The sequence below is a fragment of the Plectropomus leopardus genome, chromosome 1 (assembly GCF_026936395.1).
Source record: "Plectropomus leopardus strain MGB_pleo_1.0 chromosome 1, ASM2693639v1, whole genome shotgun sequence".
Classification (NCBI taxonomy): Eukaryota; Metazoa; Chordata; class Actinopteri; order Perciformes; family Serranidae; genus Plectropomus; species Plectropomus leopardus.
Window position 1 is genome coordinate 6,436,830 of NC_142176.1, and position 20,981 is coordinate 6,457,810.

Below are 20,981 nucleotides of genomic sequence, written 5' to 3' on the forward strand. Positions count from 1 at the left end.
AAAGAAAATCTGTTTTCTTTCTGTAACATAATTTTAAAATGCAATTATAATAGTGATTAATATTGTTTAACATTTAACATTTTTTTTCCTGTGGTTTTTTTTTTGTTTTCTTTTCTTTTTCAATTTGCAGAACTTTCTTGCCAAGTTGCTCATTGCATTTCTCTCCATGTATTCAAAAGAAATCAAATCAGTTTTTTCAGATCTCAGTGCCTCTGAAAGGCATGCGGACGCAGCAGGAGAAAATCGATGTCGATCATTGGCTGCACTTGCATAGTCCATACTTGGTGCATGTTTGCAAACTGTATGAGAGCCCTGACACTGAGAGGTGAACGAAAAGATGCAAAGTGATCTTGCTTGATTTACCAATTTTGTGTGGTAGGCAACATGTATTATTTTTTAAAAACTAGCTAAGTCCCTTCTAAAGCTGGTCCCCGGGCCAGAGTTTAGACAAACCTGGTGAAGAAACAACAGCTATTAATCATATTTCGCCATGTGTCGGGATAACAGCTGTTTTTATGGAAGAGTACTCCAGGGATGAAGTTTTTTTTTCAGGCCGACCTGGATGTTAGTGTTGCTCTGCTTCTCTTAATAAAAGCCAAAGGGAATTCTCTTCTGGATTTTGGATTATTGCAGAAAATAAGCTCTGCGGCGAACAAAAGGTTACAAGTCTTAACCCTTTGAAACCTGAGCAAATTGGCTTGTTTTCTTTAAAAAAAACATTGGAAGAGGGCAACAAGCAACTTAACAAAATTGACCCAAAAATTAGCAAAAAGTAAAACTAAATAAATTTAATAATTAAAATAAAAAATATCAAAAAATAAGTTTATTTTAAAGACCAAAAAAAACAAGAAAATTACCTCAAGAAAGTCCTAAATATATATATATTTTCCCTGTAACATAATTTTAAATACATAACAAAGAAAACTATAAATATAGTTCTCTGCATATTTTCCCCTTGCTTTTTGATCATATTTAATAATCCCCTTAAGCTACTTTTCAGATTATTGCCTTGTAACCTTTACTTTTTTTTGCAGTTTGCATTTCTTTTTAAGTTGCTCATTATGTTTTGGATAGAAATCAAACCAATTCTGTCAAGTTTCAAAGGTTCGAATGAAAAGCATCCGTATGTGGCACAAGAAAACTGATGTGTATCCCGGTGTTAAAGGGTTAAAGTTTTTTTCAGTAAAAAAAAGCAAGTGTTAGGCTATAAACGAACATTTTGCATGAATAAATGTCATCACCACAACGAGGCTGTGAAGTGGTGTTCGAGGTGATGATGCTCTGTTGTGTCATTTAGCCACTTGTTCAGGACTTCCTTTTTTAAGACGTGTTACGACTTTCAAATTCACAAGTGGGGTATTATCTGACATATTTTATGAACAAAATCTGACAAGATTTTAAGCTTATGTTAATTACAGACCTTAATTCAGGCATCCAACCAAAAATCCATTGACTTCTAGACGAGGGAACCAGGAGTGCTAAAATTCTAATTTCTGGGTTTTAGGAATCATTCCTTCATTTTATGACACTGCCAGAATGAAGCCTCGTGTATTAATTTCCATGTTGTTGTTTTTTTCTCTTTCCACAGGTGACCGTGACCACCATTGGATATGGAGACAAAGTGCCACAAACCTGGATTGGAAAGACCATCGCTTCCTGTTTCTCAGTCTTTGCCATTTCCTTCTTTGCTCTGCCGGCAGTAAGTGCAAACACAAATTGCTCAACCAGGCGTCTTTCAGGCTGAACTGTTTCCTTCAGATGATTTTCTACTGAACTGAATTTGTAATTAGTCTGGTCTTTTAAGAATGTATTAAGAAAACACAGAGTGCATCCTTTAGGCTTTAGTGTGGCTGTGACTCGTGTAAACCACAAAACCATGTAACAAAGCCGGCTCACACATGTTTCACCAGCCGCTGCACAGATTTGAAAGGATTACAGTGAGAGCTTTATACATACTTTCATAATATTTTGACTTAAGTGCTGGAAGGACCTTGACAAGCCCTACAATAGCTTTACATTGCACTGTAATTCTCCTGCAGCAGCTCACAGGATTACATGAGATTTGTATCATTTTCCTTACAAAGTGACTTTTGATGCTGCGTGAGGGACAGCCAACTCCCAGAGTTTGGGTCCCAAGACCTCAAAGTTTAGATCAGTGGTGCACCACCAGGACAGGCAAAAACATTTTGGATGGTGTGATGTAAGCCCGTTTCCACTGCAGGAATTCAGGTTTAGTTTTACAGGGTCTCGCACGTTGATGCATGTCTTTAATGCAGGAACCGCCCCTTTTGGACAGTTTTCGAGAACCTTTATGGTGGCGAAACAAGTCCCTGCCTTGGGGTAATTACTTTAGTGCACCCCAAAGATACTGCTGGGTGGGGCTCAGGGTTGACTTGGTGCCAATTAACTCAAGGCAGAAGAAGACAAAACAAAAAAAGGCGCCATTTTTGATGCTGCGTTCAAGGGACAACTTTCCCACTTGGAAGATTAACATGAACAGCCTCTCATGTCAGAAAAACAACGCGAGGTGTGCTTTGTGTCATTTTAGCACAACATTGATGCTTGCGGGCTTCATAGCAAGCACCTCGGTCCTAACCGTATCACTGTGGCGCTTAAGTGACGTTAAAACAGACCCTCCTCTGTGATATTGCGTCAGACAGTCTATGGGACAGAGATGCTGCATGAAGGTCTCAGTCAGTGTGAAATGAAAACTACTTTCTCCATAGAGCCAATAGCTACATTACCAATCACACTGAGGGACAAAAAAATGACCATTACAGAATAAAATTCTCCGTGTTTGCAACATGAAAGAAAAGAGTGGTGCAACACATTTTTATGGCAAAAATATGCAATTTTTGTCAAGCGACACTCATCAAAAGGTTCAAGCACCCTGACATATATTAGGCTTATGGAGAGTTGCCCAATACGATGATGGCAAAGGATTTGGTGCCTTGATGGTTGTGGGGCCGCTTCACAGTCCAGGATCGTCTCTGTTTGTAATGCGCATTAAAGATTAACATTAACAGCGTCAATTGTTTGAAAGCGTTGTGTTAGAAAAGAATTAAGATTCGAGTTATTGGATCAGTGGTTCAATATTCATAGTGTCGTGTGTAAAATGACGAGCATAGATGATTTTCAATTTGCAGCGATACGACATTTAGAAAACGAAAGAACCCCTTCACATTGAAGAAACTGTTACCAATAAATAATAAAGAGTATCTTAAATTGAGAACAGATGTAAGTGATTATCATTCAATCTATTAATTTCAGTTAATGAACCAAGCGAATACTAGACCTAAATGTTTCAGCATTAAACAGCCCATTATTCCTAATTTTTGTTTAACTCTGTGTTTATTTCTGGCTTTTGAATCATGCTGCTGCCTGTAAGTGTGTCGTTAAAACCGAATTAATGAGCAGTAACTCCGCTGTGCTGTTGTTCACAGGGAATCTTAGGCTCAGGCTTCGCCCTGAAGGTGCAGCAGAAGCAAAGACAAAAACACTTCAACAGACAGATCCCCGCGGCCGCCTGTCTCATTCAGGTATTTGACCGAAAAAATACAGAAACAGAACACAGCCGGGGAGTGAACTGTCTCTGAGCCCCAGTCTTATTATTGAGACCATCCTTTCATGTAACCCTTGCTTTCTCTCTTGCATGGCATGAAATTAGTCCTGTCCAACCAATATATTGCTATTTCCATGCCCCTCCAGACATCATGGAGATGTTTTGCGGTGGAGAACTTTGACTCTGCCACATTCAAGATGTTTTTGAGAAAGAAATCCAACATCCCCGCCTCCTCTCTGTCCACCCCCAAGCCCAAGAAATCGGTTGGTAATCATTTTATAGATTTCACTGTAACTGCTTCTTATTCTCAATTTCCAGTTTGGTGGGTACGCCAAGGCCAAACTTATGCAATATGAAACAACAGCCCTGCAATCCTGTAAGTTTTTTTCTCAAGTAGGTAATTCAGAAGATTGAGAGGTGTTGATGGAATTTTATGGTCATTTTGAAGGCTGTAGTTCGTGGTGGATTGAAAGTGGTGTATTGTCGGAGTACTGACCTTCGAACTCGCCCAAAAGTTAACAAATCAGTCTGACAAAGTTGTGCATACTATAGGACTTATACCAGCTGTAATTTGTAAATTAATGGAGAAATAAATCATACATGGTATTCCATTGGTCTAATGGTGCATGCCAACTATAAGCGACAAATTTGCCTCAATTTGTGTCCGCCCTGCGCTACTGGTCGCTTGTATCCATCCACAATCCCCCAGCCCCTCCTCTACCAGAGAACGTTTCACTTTAGCATTTTCTGGATATTACAGAGCTGTTTGAAAAGTCACTGTGAGCACCGTTTAAATTTTTGATATCGTCACTCCCTGTCCTTGGAAATAATATATGGGAATTTTGAATTTAGATGGTGTTCCCCTTTGAATAAATCTAAGTCAAAAGGATAGCAACTCAGGGGAATCAGCAGCATCATTTAATATGACTATAACAGTTTATTGTTTTGGTGATTTGAATGATTAAAATCTGAAATTTAAGTTTTAAAGAGTAATCATCATTATTAATGCGGAAGGTGTCTCTGTCGATGGGAAATCTCTGTGGGAGAAAAAAATACAAGAAGTTAAGCCAGAAAAGAAAAAAAAGATAAACAACTAAGAAAACAGCCAGCAGCAGTTTAATATTAATACTGATTATTCAATAACTTGGGTATCTGACCATGCCCACACTAATGCATGCATTTTAAAAGGTTGGGGAAGTGTCAAGTTTTCCCTGTAGACTCTGCAGGGTTTCACCTTAAAGTTGTGACATGATAAAATATCTGCATTTATGAAATATGTTAAATATAAAATCGTAATTTTTCTGACCTGATTCTGCTACAGTAATGTCTCTGCTGCTGCACTAAGACCCTCAACTCATTACTTGCTCAAATATCCATTCAACAAAGATAGAAAACTACATCACTGACGCCTTCTTCATTGTGTTATTGTGCTCTTTGGCCAGACACAGACAGTCAGATTCTTGCTGCAAAACTTCAGCAGGCCGAGGTTGACAAGTTTATATGCATGCTTGCTTTTTCAAATGTTTCCACACCGGGTGAACATGGTTTTGCAGCCCACAGGAACTCTGTTGAGCTGAGATATTTGCATTTCTTGGGCAGGTGAAGATAAAGAGGAAGCTGAAGAGCACTGACAAGGACAACGGTCCAACTTCTCCAACAATTCCCAGCATCACCTACGACTCTGTGTTTGACAGCGGGAGGGAGCTGAGTTCAGACGTTTACAGCACTGTGGGCACAGGTACTAAAGACGAGACAATCAGCAGTTATGATCCAGTCCACTTTAATCAGAGCAAAACAAAAAAAACTTTGTTTACAACAGAACCTACTTAAGCTCCCGTGTGCACAATTCAGGGGGATATAATGACAGATATAGAATGACATGTAAGTATGTTTTCTAATTACCTGAAAAAAAGAATAATTGTCTTTTCATCACCTTAGAAAAAGCCATTTTTATCTACATAGGGAACAGGTCCTCCTCCATGGAGATCGCCATGTTGCGCCGCTATGTTTCTACAGTAGCCCAGAAAAGACAAACCAAACTGGCTCTAGATATGGCCATTCAAGTTTAAGGAGTTTTTGTGTCAGCCACCATAGTTTGCAGCCCCTAATGGTCCTTCTGCAATCAGCTGAATAGTATCCGAGAAACACTCATTTGCAACATGAAAATGCTTTATTCTGTGTTTTTACTGTTTTTAATCACACTGGGTCGTATTCACAAACATTCTGAAAATGCTCTTAGCTTCTAAGTTAGACTAAAAATTTATAGCAGGAAGTCCTAGCCTAGGAGTGATTTTGGAAAATTGTCAGGTACTCAGAGCAAGTGTCGTAAGCATACTGCATACTACACCGCATACTACAGTGTTTTCAGTTGTTTTCTCGAGTTCGTGTACACGAGGATTGTTCTCACAATGTTATCATATGAACGCAGATTTTTTAAAAAGACACATTCTTTTACCAGATGTGATTGGTTGTCACAGACACACAATTTCAAATTCAGCCTGCTGGGTGTGGACACCCCGTGGGAATAAAATAAACTGTTCACAATATGTGACTGAAAGCACATTTTGGGTGATCACACTGCTGCAGTGTAACATTTTTCCAGTTGCCATTTATCTCAGTGTTGTGATCACTTAATTTCTGCCATTGTATTGTCATTGGGTGGGAAATGTGTAATTAGTTTTAAGATGAGCAGCAAACATTATCCCTGCACCATCTAATCTGTAGAATGTCATTAACTCAATGTCATCCAGCATTTGGGGAATATTTCTTCTACCTCTACTGTTATCTCTTCTGCCTCAGAAACTCTAAAGCCTCTTAAAGTCATCCTCCCTACTCCTAACAGTTATTCACTTTAGGAACTCTCTTTAGAGCTAAGAAGCTTTTTGAATAACTTTTATCTTTATTAGGATCTAGTCTTAACTTGAAAAGGAAATTCTTAGAAAACGTCACAATTCTTTAAGAATTTTTCAAGAATTTCGTCGCAAGGAGCAACTCTTTGTACGAGGAAGCCTTGTGAATACAGTCCCGGGAGTTCATGCTTGATACGCAGGAGAAGTGTTTCAGCTGGTTGCATCTACAGTCCTCACTGCTAGATGCCACTAAATCCTGCACACTGCTCCTTTAAGAAAACACTTGGGTTGGGTGTTACAGTAAATAAGGCTCACATTGTTGCAAAGTCTGAAAGAGTCTTTTCATGTGTGGCAGATGTTAACCAGTTAATGAGTTTGTGAGTCATGTGCACGGTTTCAATAACATCAGAAAAAACAATCACAATGTCACTCAAGATGCACATAAGCATGAAAAGAAGTGACTAATGCTGCACTCGCTGCAAAGCCCACATTCGGTGATGATACACAGTGGTGTCATGTTAGCTGATGAGCAATGTTGGGCTCGTTACCCAAAAAATTAAATTAATAAGTAATTGCTTGCTATGCTTTTGAAAAGCAATATTATTACTTTTTAAACTGGTAATTGCGTACTTCCTCCTCAAAATTCAAAGGTGCTCCTTTTTGTGAACGTCTGGGTAATCTCTGGAAAGCAAGTCTGCAGTTGTTTATTTTTTGTTTTTTACCAGGGATTCTCTTTCGTCAGTATTTTCCATACATAGGCAACATTTCATCCACCACATATAAAGCTTTATTGGTTCTTTGTTGCTTGTAGCCTGCAGATATCCACGATTGAAACCCAGTTTTGGTTGTTTAGTCAGTGTTAGGCTGCAGATATTCTACGCAGCCACATAGGGTTCATCTTTGGATGGGTGTATCTCTCCGACCTTCACGTTGTTGTACTGTCGGTTGTAGTAGGTGTTTCAGGAGGTTTGAGGTTGTCTTTTTGCAGTGGAAAGAGTATTAGTACCACTACTTGGAACAACAATGTTCTTGTCATTTTTCCCCCCAACAAAATCCAAATAATAAGACGTTTGTATTTATTGGGCACGCCACTGACAACAAGTGTTTCCATCTTTAAGGTCGGTTTGCTGCTTTGTTACGTGCATGTGTGACAATTCTAAAACTGAATTCTGGAAGTGCTTGATTTTTGGATTTCAGATCAATAGGGGCTGACGACAAAAGCAATGCTGTTATGTGTTTTTGGGGTAACTGTAATATTATTGCTACATTGTATTTGTAATTTGTTACACTAGTCGTTGCTGTGAAAAGTAATGTAATGTAACGCATTATAGGCCGTTCTTCTTCTGATATGGTCAAATACCACCGCTTTTCCAGTGCTGTAAGCATAAGAAACGCCAAAAGCTACCTTTAGCATCCTCATCACACGTGGCTGGGTGGCAACAGCTGAGAATGTGGCCGGCCAGAATTGTTGTGTTATTTTACATGTACAGCCGAATGCCACCTGCTGTGTCTGCAGGATACACCGCTGGACGGTTCAGTTCGCAGCCAGTAACGAGAACCCCAGACTCATGTCTGGGATTTGCTTCCCGTCTTAATGCGATGTTTCGTTTCTACCCTTATTGGTTATTGATAGTTAACCGCACTTGCCACCATAGAGCTCGTCAGCCTATTGGTGTGCATTATGTATAAATAGGTGTGGTTTCATCTTTTTAAACATTTGACCTGACAGAGATCCAACTAAGATTAAAATGTTTTCTCTAATTAACTTGTGCCGAATGACGTAAGTGTGCAGATGTTACCTTTTTCCCCATGTGGGCTGTTTTTTGATAGCCTTGCATCTACATGATGTGCATATAACTAGCCTCTTTCATCTTTTCTACACCTTACAGTGTACCTGTTTTCACTGAGCCTAACCATCCGTGCCCTTGTTGCCTAATCCTAAATGAATGAATGAATGAATCTTCATTTCCAACATATGAAAACAAAAGAAAACACAGATAAAAGCAGAAAAGCCCTACAGCCAAGTGCAATGAACAAAAACAGAAAGACAAAAAATACCTAAAATTACACATCAGTCTCAATAACAAATACTCAAGCCACTTGAACTTAAATATCACATGTTTGAAAAGGAGTAGGAAGTACACACTTATTCCTACCCCTATACATGTTCTACATAAACGACTTCCCAAATTTAATATATAACTTGCTATGAATCCTAACCATCCGTGCCCGCATGTGCTTTTGTTTACGTCGGGCATCCCGGAATGTAGATAGCAGACACAGAAAGATACCTGAAGTGTAATATGTAGACGCAGAAGTCCACTGCAAAACGGCAGTATGTGACATAATGTGTTGTAGTAATTACTGCCCAACACAGCTGATGAGGCAGATGTACCACTAGGTAGACGGGAAGGTAAGTCGGAGGAAGTGGGTATACTCTCCTATATATTCCAATGACTTTTTGGCTGATAGGTGGGTTAAAAGCCAAAAAAGCAGGTGTCTGTACTCTGTGAAGCTGCTTATATCCTCCACTAACTCACTGATGATACAGTAAAAAGAGAATGTTTGATTTGAGCTTCAGTTGTTGGGCTGCAGCCACAGGAGCGGGACAGGACAAAGCCCAAACATCAAAGATGGACGAGCACATTGCAGCTGTAAATTGTGAAGTTGCATTGATGAACTCCAGTTGTGCACTTTTGAACTTACAAAACTCCACTCAGCTTACTGTACTGCTGGATCAATAGTGGAGAGCTGAGAGTGAGATAAAGGAGCCATTCAAATCATATACTGCATCCATTCAAAGTCTTTTGAGGCAGCCCGTGTGTTGTGTCTCTATCAATACATTTTAAATCTTTCGAGCCGTTTTGAGAGAAGACGAATTAGTGATAAAGCACTGGCTGAAGGAAAACAAATTTAACAGAATCTCAGTTTGCTTTCATTTAACAAATGTGTCTGCCTTCAGTGCGGTAACGGGTCTGCACACAGAGATGTGGACTCAAAAGCAGGACTCACAGGCAGAGCAGTTCAAAGCGATCAATCATTGGTTGGAAGTTCAAGGCAGAGTTCGGCAACAGGCAATCAGTCAGCGAGGGCGAGCTAAGCAGGCACGGGGCAGGCAGGCGGAACCGGGAACAGGCTGGAAAGAGGCAGAAACTAGGGCTAGATCACGAAGACTGTGGATTACATTAGACTGTGTGGAAAATGATTGGGGAGACGAGGCTGGTATATATGCAGGGAGATAATGAGGGACTTGGGAACAAGTGTGCTGATAATGACTTCAGGTGATCTAAGAAAATATTGATACATTTGAGTTTAACAAGTTTATGTTTTATTACACAGAATCGATACTAGAAGACACTGTATCCACTTGTAATATAATATATATTTAATTTTAAATTAATAGTTTATATGCAAAGATTCATGACAGTGGTTAGTTTTGTGATTTGACTCTCCAGGCCTTATTTCAACAATCTACAGCACATGGTCTGAAGCACATGACACATTTAGGGCATGTCCAACCACTTCGGCTAGTTAAACAGTGCATAATTTGTGTGCAAAGTAATGGGCAATGGGCAAAAAGGGGTTGTATTTTCCCTCTTAAATAATCTATGAAGTTACGCTGCGCAGCGTCTCTTAATTAGGAGTTGGATAGCGGCTCTGCAGCTCTCCTCTGATCTCTGCTAATAATAATAATAATAATAATTTAGATAATGTCATTCATATTTCCCTTATTAATGATGTGTTATTCGATCCACCTCCAACCCATCCGCACGTTGTTGTGTGCAAAAAGTAGTGTTGTGCACACGTAAACCGACCTGTGTAGATGCATCTGAAGCCTGGTATACACTGCGCAATTTTGGGCTGACCCTGAGACCAGATGACTCTCATTAAAGAAACATGGAGATAACTTTGGTCTTGTCTCTAAAACTGTTGATTTGGATGGATGTTGATCGTAGCCTACAATTCAGTAGGTGATGTCATAGTACAGACTATATGCATCAAACTTGATTTCGTACCGAAGTTTATTCAGATCAATGTCGCAGAGCGTAGCTTTCATTAAACTTAAAAGATTGCAAAAATCTCAGTCTGCAGGGGGCTTTACAGTCTGAGTAATGCATGCTTTAAATAGCAAACTTTTATCTGTAACATATGCCAGGGAAGTATACTAACATTGATAACAACATTATTTTATAACATAAAATGCAGATTTGACATCATAAATGCATGAAAAATGGCAGGCAAAAGTCAATGTCCGGTCAATGGTAAGAAACTTTTTTTATTAATTCACGGATTAAATATCAATTTTTGATGGAGTGTACAGAGTGACCTACATTAAATATAATGAATAATTAAATACTATAATATATAAAATATATGAAAAATTAGATAATATATAAAAATATAAATAACCTGGAAACAGCTTAGAACTTGTAGCTTCCACATTGTTCCCACTTTACGATCTCAAAGCACATAAACACAACAAAGTCAGAAGAACGAATTCCCAACTCGGAAACTTTTGACATCACATAATTGCAGACGAGTCTAGGGGCCAATAGTCTAATGATCCACCCATGAAACTACCGAACAGTACATGAAGCACAAAGACAGCAGTGAAAAGACACAAACCAAAAACATTAAGCCAAAAACATCAAATATGATATAAAGGAACATGTTACTACAATACAGATACTTTTACTTTAAGTATATTTTGCTGATAATAAATTGTTTTAAGTATGATTTTAAATCCAAGACTTCAGCTTGTAGGGGGGTATTTTCACAGTGCGGTGTCAGTACTTTCACATGAAGAAAGGATCTGAATACTTCTTCCACCTCTGCAAATAAAGATGATATTTGTTTGACAGTGTAATACAAATGTGAGTTGGAGCATAAATGATTCTCAACCAGCGACCTTCCCACAGTCTTTCTCGCAGACATGGAACAAAAGTAACTGTGCTGTTTTCATCAAACCTCTACAATTCCCCTTTAGAGCACCAAGCACTCGCTAATTAAATATCATCTATGAAATTACCTCATTCAGTTTTTTTCACTCGCATCATTTTTTTCATATTCATTTCATCCTTGATTGTGTCCCTTAATGTTTTCTCCTCCTCATTGCTTGTATTTGTGAACACTCCCTTTTCAAAATATTTATATGAATAAAATTAATCATCACCATTATTATTAAATGCAGTACAGAGGGCATTAATGGACAATCTGGTCAAAGTAGATAAACATAATGAGATACTGGGAAGAACATTTTCTTTCAATAGGATATAATTAAGGGTACTTTTAGTATAAGTAAACCTGATTGAATCATAATGTTTGTTGTGCTTAGTTATGTAACATTTTTACTTTACACCAGCTGGTAACCTGAAGAGCTCCCTAAATGCATGACTGCAGTTCAGCCAACAACATGTAGCTGTGCAAATGGTTTGGCTTTGCACTCACTTCTCACTGCAACAGCAGAATTTAATTTGCCCCAGTAGTTGTGAAGATGTATGCACGTCTGTTCACCTCATGTTCAGTGAGAATCAGTGTCTTTGATTTGACGTTAAATAGATTCTACAGGTCGCACCGCACATCTAACATCTCCAGCATGTTGCTTTTCACTATGAATCATTTAAGTAAACTGCCACATTGCCATCTGGTGTGTGCATATATCGACCGGACACAGTCGCTCGGCGCTCAGCTGCTTACTTTTAGCTAACGTTATTGTCCTGGATGGATTTTCAGAAATAATATATTCGGTCATAAATAGTAAATCACATGCTGGTTTTCAGCAGTGGTGGATATTTACTTCTTCTTACACCCAGTTGCCAGTTTGTCAGGCACAACTATCTAAACAGCAGCTCTGTAGCAATAAATCCTTCTTCCATCAAGGTTGTAAGGTTCAGTTTTTGTTGAATTTTATGTAGAGAGATGTTGATTTAGCTTGATGATCATTTAGAAGGCTGTAGATTGTTGTGCTTTTGAATTTTATTGTGTTATACTGAGAGGTGTTTTTTGTTGACCCCATTTATATCACTGAGGATAGGCTTAATGACAGAAACATCTCTGTGTGTGTGTGTGAGTGTGTATATATAGATGTATATATATCAATGTGTCCTCATACAACAGTTCGAATGATATCTAACAAATCAGTGCCTCACAAATGACATTAGGGACTAACAGGAAGTTATGAACTTAAAGGTATATTATGCAGAATTGCATGTTACTGTTGGTAAATAGGCTCGCCGTAAAAGTAAAAGTCAACCCCAGATTCACTCTCATTTGGCGTTTGCCAGGAAATATTTGCATATTTTTTGGCATTTTGTCTCTTTCATGTTTGCTGTGTACTGTCTGGCACTTGGTCACTGCTTTTTTATAAAGCCCAGACTTCATCTGAGAGCTGTGGGTTTGCACGCCCATAAATGTCACAAACATATAAAGTAGAAAGGCTAAGATAGGATAAGATAATACACACAGCGTCTTTTCAGAAAAATACACTGAAACACACTTCTAGTGGGTCATAAGGGATTACCTTGGTATGAGGTTATAAATTGTTCAATTGGAAAATCCTGCATAGTGTATCTTTAACCAAAAGTTGCATGTTCAGGCAAAAAAGTTTGGTTAGGTTTAGAAAATGAGAAGAGAATTCCTGCACACTGTCCTTTTGCATTATAATTTATTTATACAACGTTTCGGACCTCCGACCATCATCTTCATCACCTGAGGAAGGTCAGTACTAAAAAGTCGAATACTTGACCCTTTGCAACCCGTGGTGAAGTTCCTTTACTTTTTTCAGTGCTGCTCTCAGACACCTTACAGAAGTATTTCACTTTTGAACGCGGAGCAAACTGGTGATATTTCTTTCTTTTCTTTGGTGCTTCCTTTCCTTTATTTTTCACATTTTTTTGCTAATTTTTTGGGCCATTTCTTCTAAATTACTCATTGCCTTCTTCCAATGTGAAGAAATAATGCCTGTTTACTCAGGTTTCAAAGGGTTAAACATATATTGCAAGTAATAGGACAGTTTGCCGAAATTCTCTTCATCCATGAACAGTTTTCTCCGTTGCACCTGTCTAAAAGTTATTGAAGGTGTGCACGAGCCTCTACATTTGAGTTATTAGGTTTAGAAAAAGACACGATTGTGCATCTTTAGATTCAGGCAAGTAGTTACGTAGCTTAGATTTAGGAAAAGAGCACGGTGGCGCCGTACCTTAAAATGACTGAAAGTTCACTGGGTTTCACATGAACACTAATATCATGTCGTTAGTGTTGTGATCCATCCACAACCCCAACCTGCCTCTTTAGAGACTCTTCATAGACCGTTTCCTTTGATTATGCAGGATATGTGCAAATTGTGGTGCATTCATTTTTGTATGTATATGTACCAGCAGCGCATGAGCACAGCCTTATATATATATATCATATATATCCTCTAAATCTGTGTCTTTAATCTAAGTTAAATGCCTGTTTTCTTGCTTTTGTGCTTCTTTTTTTCCCTCTCTCGATGTTTTGTCTGTGTAGCTGGTTTATCAGGGCCGGACACTTTGGGAGGATGTGGTGGTGAGCTGCTGTTAGTGTCCACGTCCTGCACACCCAGTACACTCAATTTCCTCCCTTACTTTTCATTTTAGCAGCCTCCTTTTTCTCTAACAGCATCTTTTTTTTTATCACTGCATGATCATGTTGTGATATGTTCAGTTAGTTGTTTGATTATGTGAGTAATGAACAGAAAACTGCATGCGTAGCACCATAGCTTGTGACTAACATCATTGTTTTTGTGCTTTTTTTTCGGCCCTGCAGTAAAAGTAATCATGTTTGTGTTTCTCATCATGTGTGCTTCAGAGTGCCAGCAGTCCTGGACGTCTTTGTCTTCACTTCAGTTCAGCTCACCGCCTCCAGGTAACAGCATGTTTTTATGCAAGTTTTTTATGTTGTTTTGTGTCTCCAGAAGTAAATAGTAACACTACATGGGTCAGGTGTAGAGTCAGCTGCAGTTTTAAGTGTTGAAATCTCAAATGCTGCTACTAGGAGAAATAAAGGGTTGAATTGTAATGCAATGTTTTCGACTTATTTGTTTAAAAAAAAAAGTCTTAATCTTGGAAACAAATGTTTCAGGTATTGAAAAAAATTTGTGCAATCGAATAACAATTTTATGCTTGAGTTTAAATCAGTTTTTTTAAAAGCATTTCTCTGTTGTCATTTAAAGAGAACTATCAGTCAGTTGGTCGTTACGTGTATTGTCACATCCGTCTGTCTTGGTTGACGGCACTAAGTCCATTCCCCTCAAAGTCCATTTAAAGCTGACACATTTTCACACCACGTTTTTATTTTCAGACCAGTTGTATCACACTTCTCTAGCTGGAGCACTCTCAGAACACTGCATATGCAGATTCAAATAATTAACAAGTTTTCCCACACAGTTTCCTCAACCACTCTTCGCTGTCGACCTCTCAGCACTGGAAATGGTGACAACCTGCAAAAATTAAAAATAGGAAATTGCTGCTTCACTGTCTCCAAGTATTAAGCTTTTGAAACCTGGAGAAGCATCACTTTCCTTGTGCTGCTTTCAGATGCCTTTCACAAGCATTTATACTTTTTGAAGCCTGAGAAAATTGGTGTGATTTTTGACAAAAAGATGAGGAAAAAGGCAATGAGCCACTTGGTAATGTGTTCAATCAACTGCTGGAAATTGGTTGATTTAGAAAAACGTTTTTTAAAAGCTAAGGAAATTAGCTAGGGAATAAAGCTAGGTAAATTTGTCATAATTGCATGTTTAAAATTATTATAATATTTTAAAAGAAAAATTTCCAGGTCATTTCCCTGATTGTTTTATATTTTTAATTATTATGGTCTTTGTCTTTTTTTTATTTATTTATTTTTTTTTTAATAATTTTCAGGTAATTTGATATAATTTCATGCTAATTTCTGGTACTCATTCAAGTTTCAAAGAGTTAAATTAGACTTTTTTGTATACATATTTAGTTGATTAATTTATTTCCTACGTATACCTTGGTTCAGTTACAAAAATAGACATCTATGTTTGTTAATCATGTTATAGGTTATTTTTTGTACCAGGGGATATCCATCAAACTGGTGTTGGGTTGTTTTGATCAGATATCTGTTGTTATTATTATTATTATTATCATTATTTAATTATTACTGTAATACAGCTTGGCACAGTATTAAAGTAAAGTATTGAAAATATCAGTCAAAGTGCTGTACACACAGTAAGGTTTCAAAGATAAAGAAATAATTTTTATCATTGAAGTGCCCCATTATACATATACTGAGATAACACAAGCCAGCTGCAGACAGCACAAGCAGCCAATAAAACTGTTACTCTGGGGTCATGTGTTTTGTGAAAATAAATCAAATTGTTGGGAACTTTTAACACTCGACTTCACCTTTCCCCCAGTATTGGCCAGATGAATGTGGCTGTGAACTCACATCTTTTTTCCCATCGGAAAATGGCAGCTCTGTCACAATCTAACGCTGAAGTATGTGCAGGCAGAGTCACTTCTCACACAGGGTCATAATGTTGAAGCCTTCCCCAGAGAAGTAGCTTTGGCATGTTTTTTTTCTTTATTTCAGCAATTTACTTTGGCTGTGACTTTTAGCTCAGCAAGCTAATGCAACAAACAGGTTCACTGCTTTCTTTTTTTCCTGTTGGGTGCTGCATTATAATGTAATGTTAACTCTTTTATTGATAATTTTGATGAACGTCTGACTGCTGTTGTTGAGGAGTGCAAACCCTGTTTTATATTAGTTATTTAAATATTAATTTACTGCAACCAAACTCACAAAAATCTGTGAATCAATTATTTGCAAATGCCTTCTATGCACTTGCATCACAAGCAACTATGATCACTTCCAGTAAGCCACTGAAAATATTATTACCAATTACACAAATAGACATTGTGTCTGGCACACTCGTTATTGATATATCAGAACACCTTTTTTTGATAAACTCTCTGGTATTAAATTCCATAACATTATGAAAAAACTGATGGATCTAAGTGTATTATCTTAAACACTGAGTTCTTTGGCTCTTCTAATTCCTCCTTTCCATGAGAAAATTGTATATCGTATATCATGTATTGTCAATCTTGGTTGACTATAGAACTGATAAAAAATGTATCTCAAGAAAACTACATAAAGACGGATCATTTTTTCAAATACAGATATAAACTAAATCAAACGCTGGGAAAATTCAAAAGAAATTTTTGCCGACATATTTAATATGTTTAGAAAAGTTATGAAAAGTACATAGAATGTGATTTTATGAAAAATACATTTTATATTAATAATACCATTATAGTTTCTTTTGAAAAGACACTTTTATGGAATCCCTGAGGGGCAAGTGAGAATTTTTTTTTTTTGTGGTGATCCATTTTCTAAGTTTAAACAAAACAAATTTTTGCGAGAAAAAAAAATAGCAAGGGAAAAAACAAAAGTTTTTTGTGAGAAAAACATTTATTTGCGAGAAAAAAAATTTTGGTGAGAATTTTTTTTCACACGGTACCACATGACAAAAAAAGTTTTTTTTTAGGAAAAAAATAAACTTAGGATATAAAAAAGAGAAAAGGATATAAGGAGCAGAAACTGACACTGAGATTGCCAACAAATTCACTTTGTCATTAGTGTAGGTCCTGCTTTGGCTGAGAAAATCCTCAGCATTTCCATTTGTTCTCCCAGTATAGAGTCTATTTCCCATCCATCTTCATTTACTTTTGCTTCTGTAAGTGATCAAGAAATGTGTAACACTGTATCAAGTCTGAAGCAGTCATGATGACCCTAAAACAAAGTTACCGAAGCAGTTACATTCAAGGAAAAGATTAAGCAGCCTCTCTTGACAAAGTACACTACTATGTAAATGAGTCAATATAGAGTGCAAATATATGTTATTTTATCCTTCTTTTATATATATTTTTTTTTATCTCTAGTGTTTTCTTTTTGTGAGAAAACATAATGAGAGTGGCCTTAAAATAGGGAGGAAAAAAAGGCGATCTAGGCTGCCCTACATACTATGAAACACTTTTTGTTTGTGTGTGTCTGTTTGTGGACTCGCAGTGAAAAAAAACCCCGGCCTTTTGGACGTCCAAACCCCCAGCCCCCTTCGCAGGAACTGCAGCTTTGCGGACGACCTGGAGCTGGAGCCAGAGCGAGAGAGTTGGCTGGCTCCTGTCACCTCGGTGTCACAGTAAGTTCAAAACCACTGCTTTGCACTGATGCTGTGTTTATGTGGGAGTGTATTTTAATGAGCATGTTGAAAAACGTTCCCATGTATTTTTTGCTCTTTGCAATTAACCTTTGTAATGTGCCAAACCTCAGAGCTCTCCTGTCTCCGCTGTGTAATGATTCTCTATTAGGGGAAAAGCACTTGTGCCTGCTGAGGCACTCGCACAGCGAGAGATGGGGACTGATATGAGGAAATGAGTGTTAAGTAACTGTAGTTAAATGTTAGTGCACAGTAAGTGAAACAAATGGCGCGACAGTTTTGACCCATGGGACTTCCTCTCTAAACGGTGGGGTAATGATGCAGAGTGGGAATTGCACGCAGCAGCATTGCTGGCAAAGATCACTCTGTGCTCTGCTGACTCCAAAATATGTAACCAGCTGTTCTTGTAGAGCATTGCCACATCAAATCCCATGCTAAATTGAACCATTATGAGATACTACTGCTTGTTATCCATGACAAGAGAACACCTTAAGCTTGAAAAATGTCCTTATTTCTTACCGGGTTTGTCGAATTTCTGTGAAAAGTCTTTCATTTTAAGCTGAAAATCGCATTGAATTCCGAATTGTCCGTGTTGTCTACAGCAGCGGGGAAAGCTCAGTCAAGTCATTGTTCAAAGATGCAGCATTGATTCTTGATGTGCAATAGTTCACAGAAGTGATGTTCCTGCAGCTGTCTCGGTATTGACATCACTGCGCCGTATGTTTTGGTAAATTGAAGATGATTGAGGTATTGAGTGTTTTAACAAAACTATCACACGTTTGTCACAAACAAACGCAAATTACACCTCTGCAAACACAGCAGACAAAGTCTTTAAAACGAACTGAAAAAGCGAGGACTGTAGCAGAGAGGTAGGTGGGAGGTAAAGGTTTGCAGCCTCCTTGAAACGTTTTTCATGTTTCTCACGTTGTGTTGTCAGTCTCCCTCTCATGAAGCAGGTGAACCAAGAGAAAACAAAAGGTGCTAGAGCTGTTCTGTTCATGCACTGACAGGGCTTTGAGCCAAGGCAAAATACTTTTCCATGATTGTGACAGAGGTTTTAATTTAATACATTGAAGCATAATTTTGTTGAAACATGAATAATACAATTCATCGGGCCTGAAACTATTCTGTAATTGCTGAAAAAGTGAGTGCTTGCTATTTCTTTCTTCTTTACTGAGAAAAGCGATTTGATAACAGTAAATTGTTCTTTCAAAAATCAAATAATATATTCAACAACTTTCTAAACTGTCAAAGAATGGCGGGAAAATCACCACGTGGAATCACAGTAAGAGAAAAGGTATCACATATCACATGTAAACACACAGCTCCTGATCTTTCTAAAGAAATAATTCTTAATATTTCAGTCCTGGTTATTTGGCGAGACGTCCCAAAGTTTCGCTTCAACAGATTGAAAAGATTCATCATCACATGTTGCATTATTTAAAAAAATAACAGAAAACAGCATGTTTTCGGACACAGTAATACTGTTCTTTTGATTAAATGTTAAAGCATTCATGTATTAAGTTTTGGGTTTGATCATGATCATTTAAATCTTAAAGGAATAATGAAATACTGAAATTGAAATTCCTTGGCGTCTAATATCGACGCATTAAAGCATCATGAGCGTCTGCAGGAGACATACTGACCGACATCATTTTTAGACACTAAGAGCAACTAATGTAGCATAAAGAGCAAGATAGTCTGTGCAGGGATGTGGTCAGGTGAAAGGCTGGTTCAAACACAGGACTTTCACTCAGAAGGCTGCTGTTTGTGCCCTGTTTGAAACCAAAAGTTATTTTTGTTATTTTAACCATGTAATAACCAGTCCCTCCAGGACTTTGCAGACTGTTTTGGGGATTGATGTTATTGTTGATTTCACGGCAGCTTTTCTAAAAAAAACTGCGATGCATGTTGCAATATTTATGTGGTTTTTTTGCTATTGAATTTGCTGAGGTAAAGAAAACTTGGGAAAGAAAAACATTGCAAGTCTCTCTTGGATCAAGGGCATATTATTTAGAACGTTTGTTGTGGTAGTGATGGTGCAGCTCTACAATCGAATGAGGTTTCACTTGTTTTAAATAGTAAAATTTGTGGTAGAGGTGCCAGGATTAGACAAAATTGCAAAGTGGCGCAGCACAGGGATTGGCTGAATTTGTGTTAACTTCCTGGAGGGACTGAACAATGTAGTATGTCATGTAATGTATGTTCTGTGATGTATGTTACGTATGCCATGTGACAACATGTTACATTAGCAACAAATGCTCTTAATTTTATAGAAACATTACCTTTTTTGAAACTTATGCGAGTTCTTTTGTTACCTAAACTGAAGAAAACCTTAAAAAATGAAGTAAATCCACTTTGGAAGTTTATTTTGAGACAAGTCTGTATGAATGTAACGAGTGGAAACGAGGTCTGTTAATGCGTTATTCACAATGTGATTAAGGTCAGTAATTAACATGGTAATTTTTTTTAATCACGTTATCGCCAGCCGACATTCCCATCATTAAGAGGCTGTACTGGGCTTAAGTTTTAAGTGAGTTTTAAACTAAAACACTGAATGAATCCAATTATACCAACAGTGTCATGCCAGCTTCTCAGCAACGGGGCAGAATAACACTCCAAAGTTCGGCTAAATTTTGCCTAGGAAAAATTGCATGGTCAAAAGGTTCCCTTGACCTTTGACCTCCAGATAACTGACTGAAAGTGTTACCGTGGGTACCCATGAGTCTCCCCTGTACAGACATGCCCACTTTATGCTAGACCCATTCAGTTTTGGGTTTTTTTTTTTTTGCTGTCATATGATTCCTAATCAAGACAATCCGGTGAGAATTGCTTTTCCACATTAATATGGACTCTAAAACTGTTTTGAAATGCAAAATAATGGAATTGAAAACATGCAATTAATCTTGATTTCTTTTTTTTTTTTAATTAATTGTTTGACAGCCCCAGTGGAAACTATACACTTACTGTGACCACAGAAGTTTATTTTGAAAAGACAATTTGGATGTGAGGAGCAGAAACTGACAAGCCATCTCCGACATATCCATAATGCTAGATGGTTACCTAAATCCTCTTTGAGGATTCTAACCTTAAACTTATCTTAAGGTAACAGCACTCGTACAGGTGTGCACATGTTCATTAATGTTACGGTGAAGATCAGAAACACTCACTGTTCAAAGGGCACTTCTAGTGGAATAAAAAATCTGCCATTAGAGTTGAAAGAAACTGTGTCCACCTGTTTGACTCGCTGTCTGTGTTCTCGGTTACATCACAACCATTTACGGTGGAAAATGGATTTCTGTAACAGGCCACAGAGCACTGTATTTACATCCCATGATATGGTGCTAATTTGACAAATGTTATG

At 37.8% G+C, this 20,981-nt stretch overlaps 1 protein-coding gene across 3 annotated transcripts in view; it reads left to right on the forward strand.

Moving 5' to 3' along the window:
* kcnq1.1 (potassium voltage-gated channel, KQT-like subfamily, member 1.1) overlaps positions 1–20,981 on the forward strand; it is a 71,160-nt gene that overhangs the window by 42,926 nt on the left and 7,253 nt on the right. For 2 of the 3 annotated variants that reach the window (XM_042488426.2, XM_042488421.2), the window contains exons 8-14: positions 1,589–1,699; positions 3,444–3,539; positions 3,709–3,825; positions 5,162–5,300; positions 13,921–13,959; positions 14,242–14,298; positions 17,470–17,599. In XM_042488426.2, coding sequence (XP_042344360.2) covers positions 1,589–1,699; positions 3,444–3,539; positions 3,709–3,825; positions 5,162–5,300; positions 13,921–13,959; positions 14,242–14,298; positions 17,470–17,599 — 689 coding nt within the window. The remainder of the gene's footprint in view (positions 1–1,588; positions 1,700–3,443; positions 3,540–3,708; positions 3,826–5,161; positions 5,301–13,920; positions 13,960–14,241; positions 14,299–17,469; positions 17,600–20,981) is intronic. The other variant, XM_042488435.2, reaches the window with a different exon arrangement.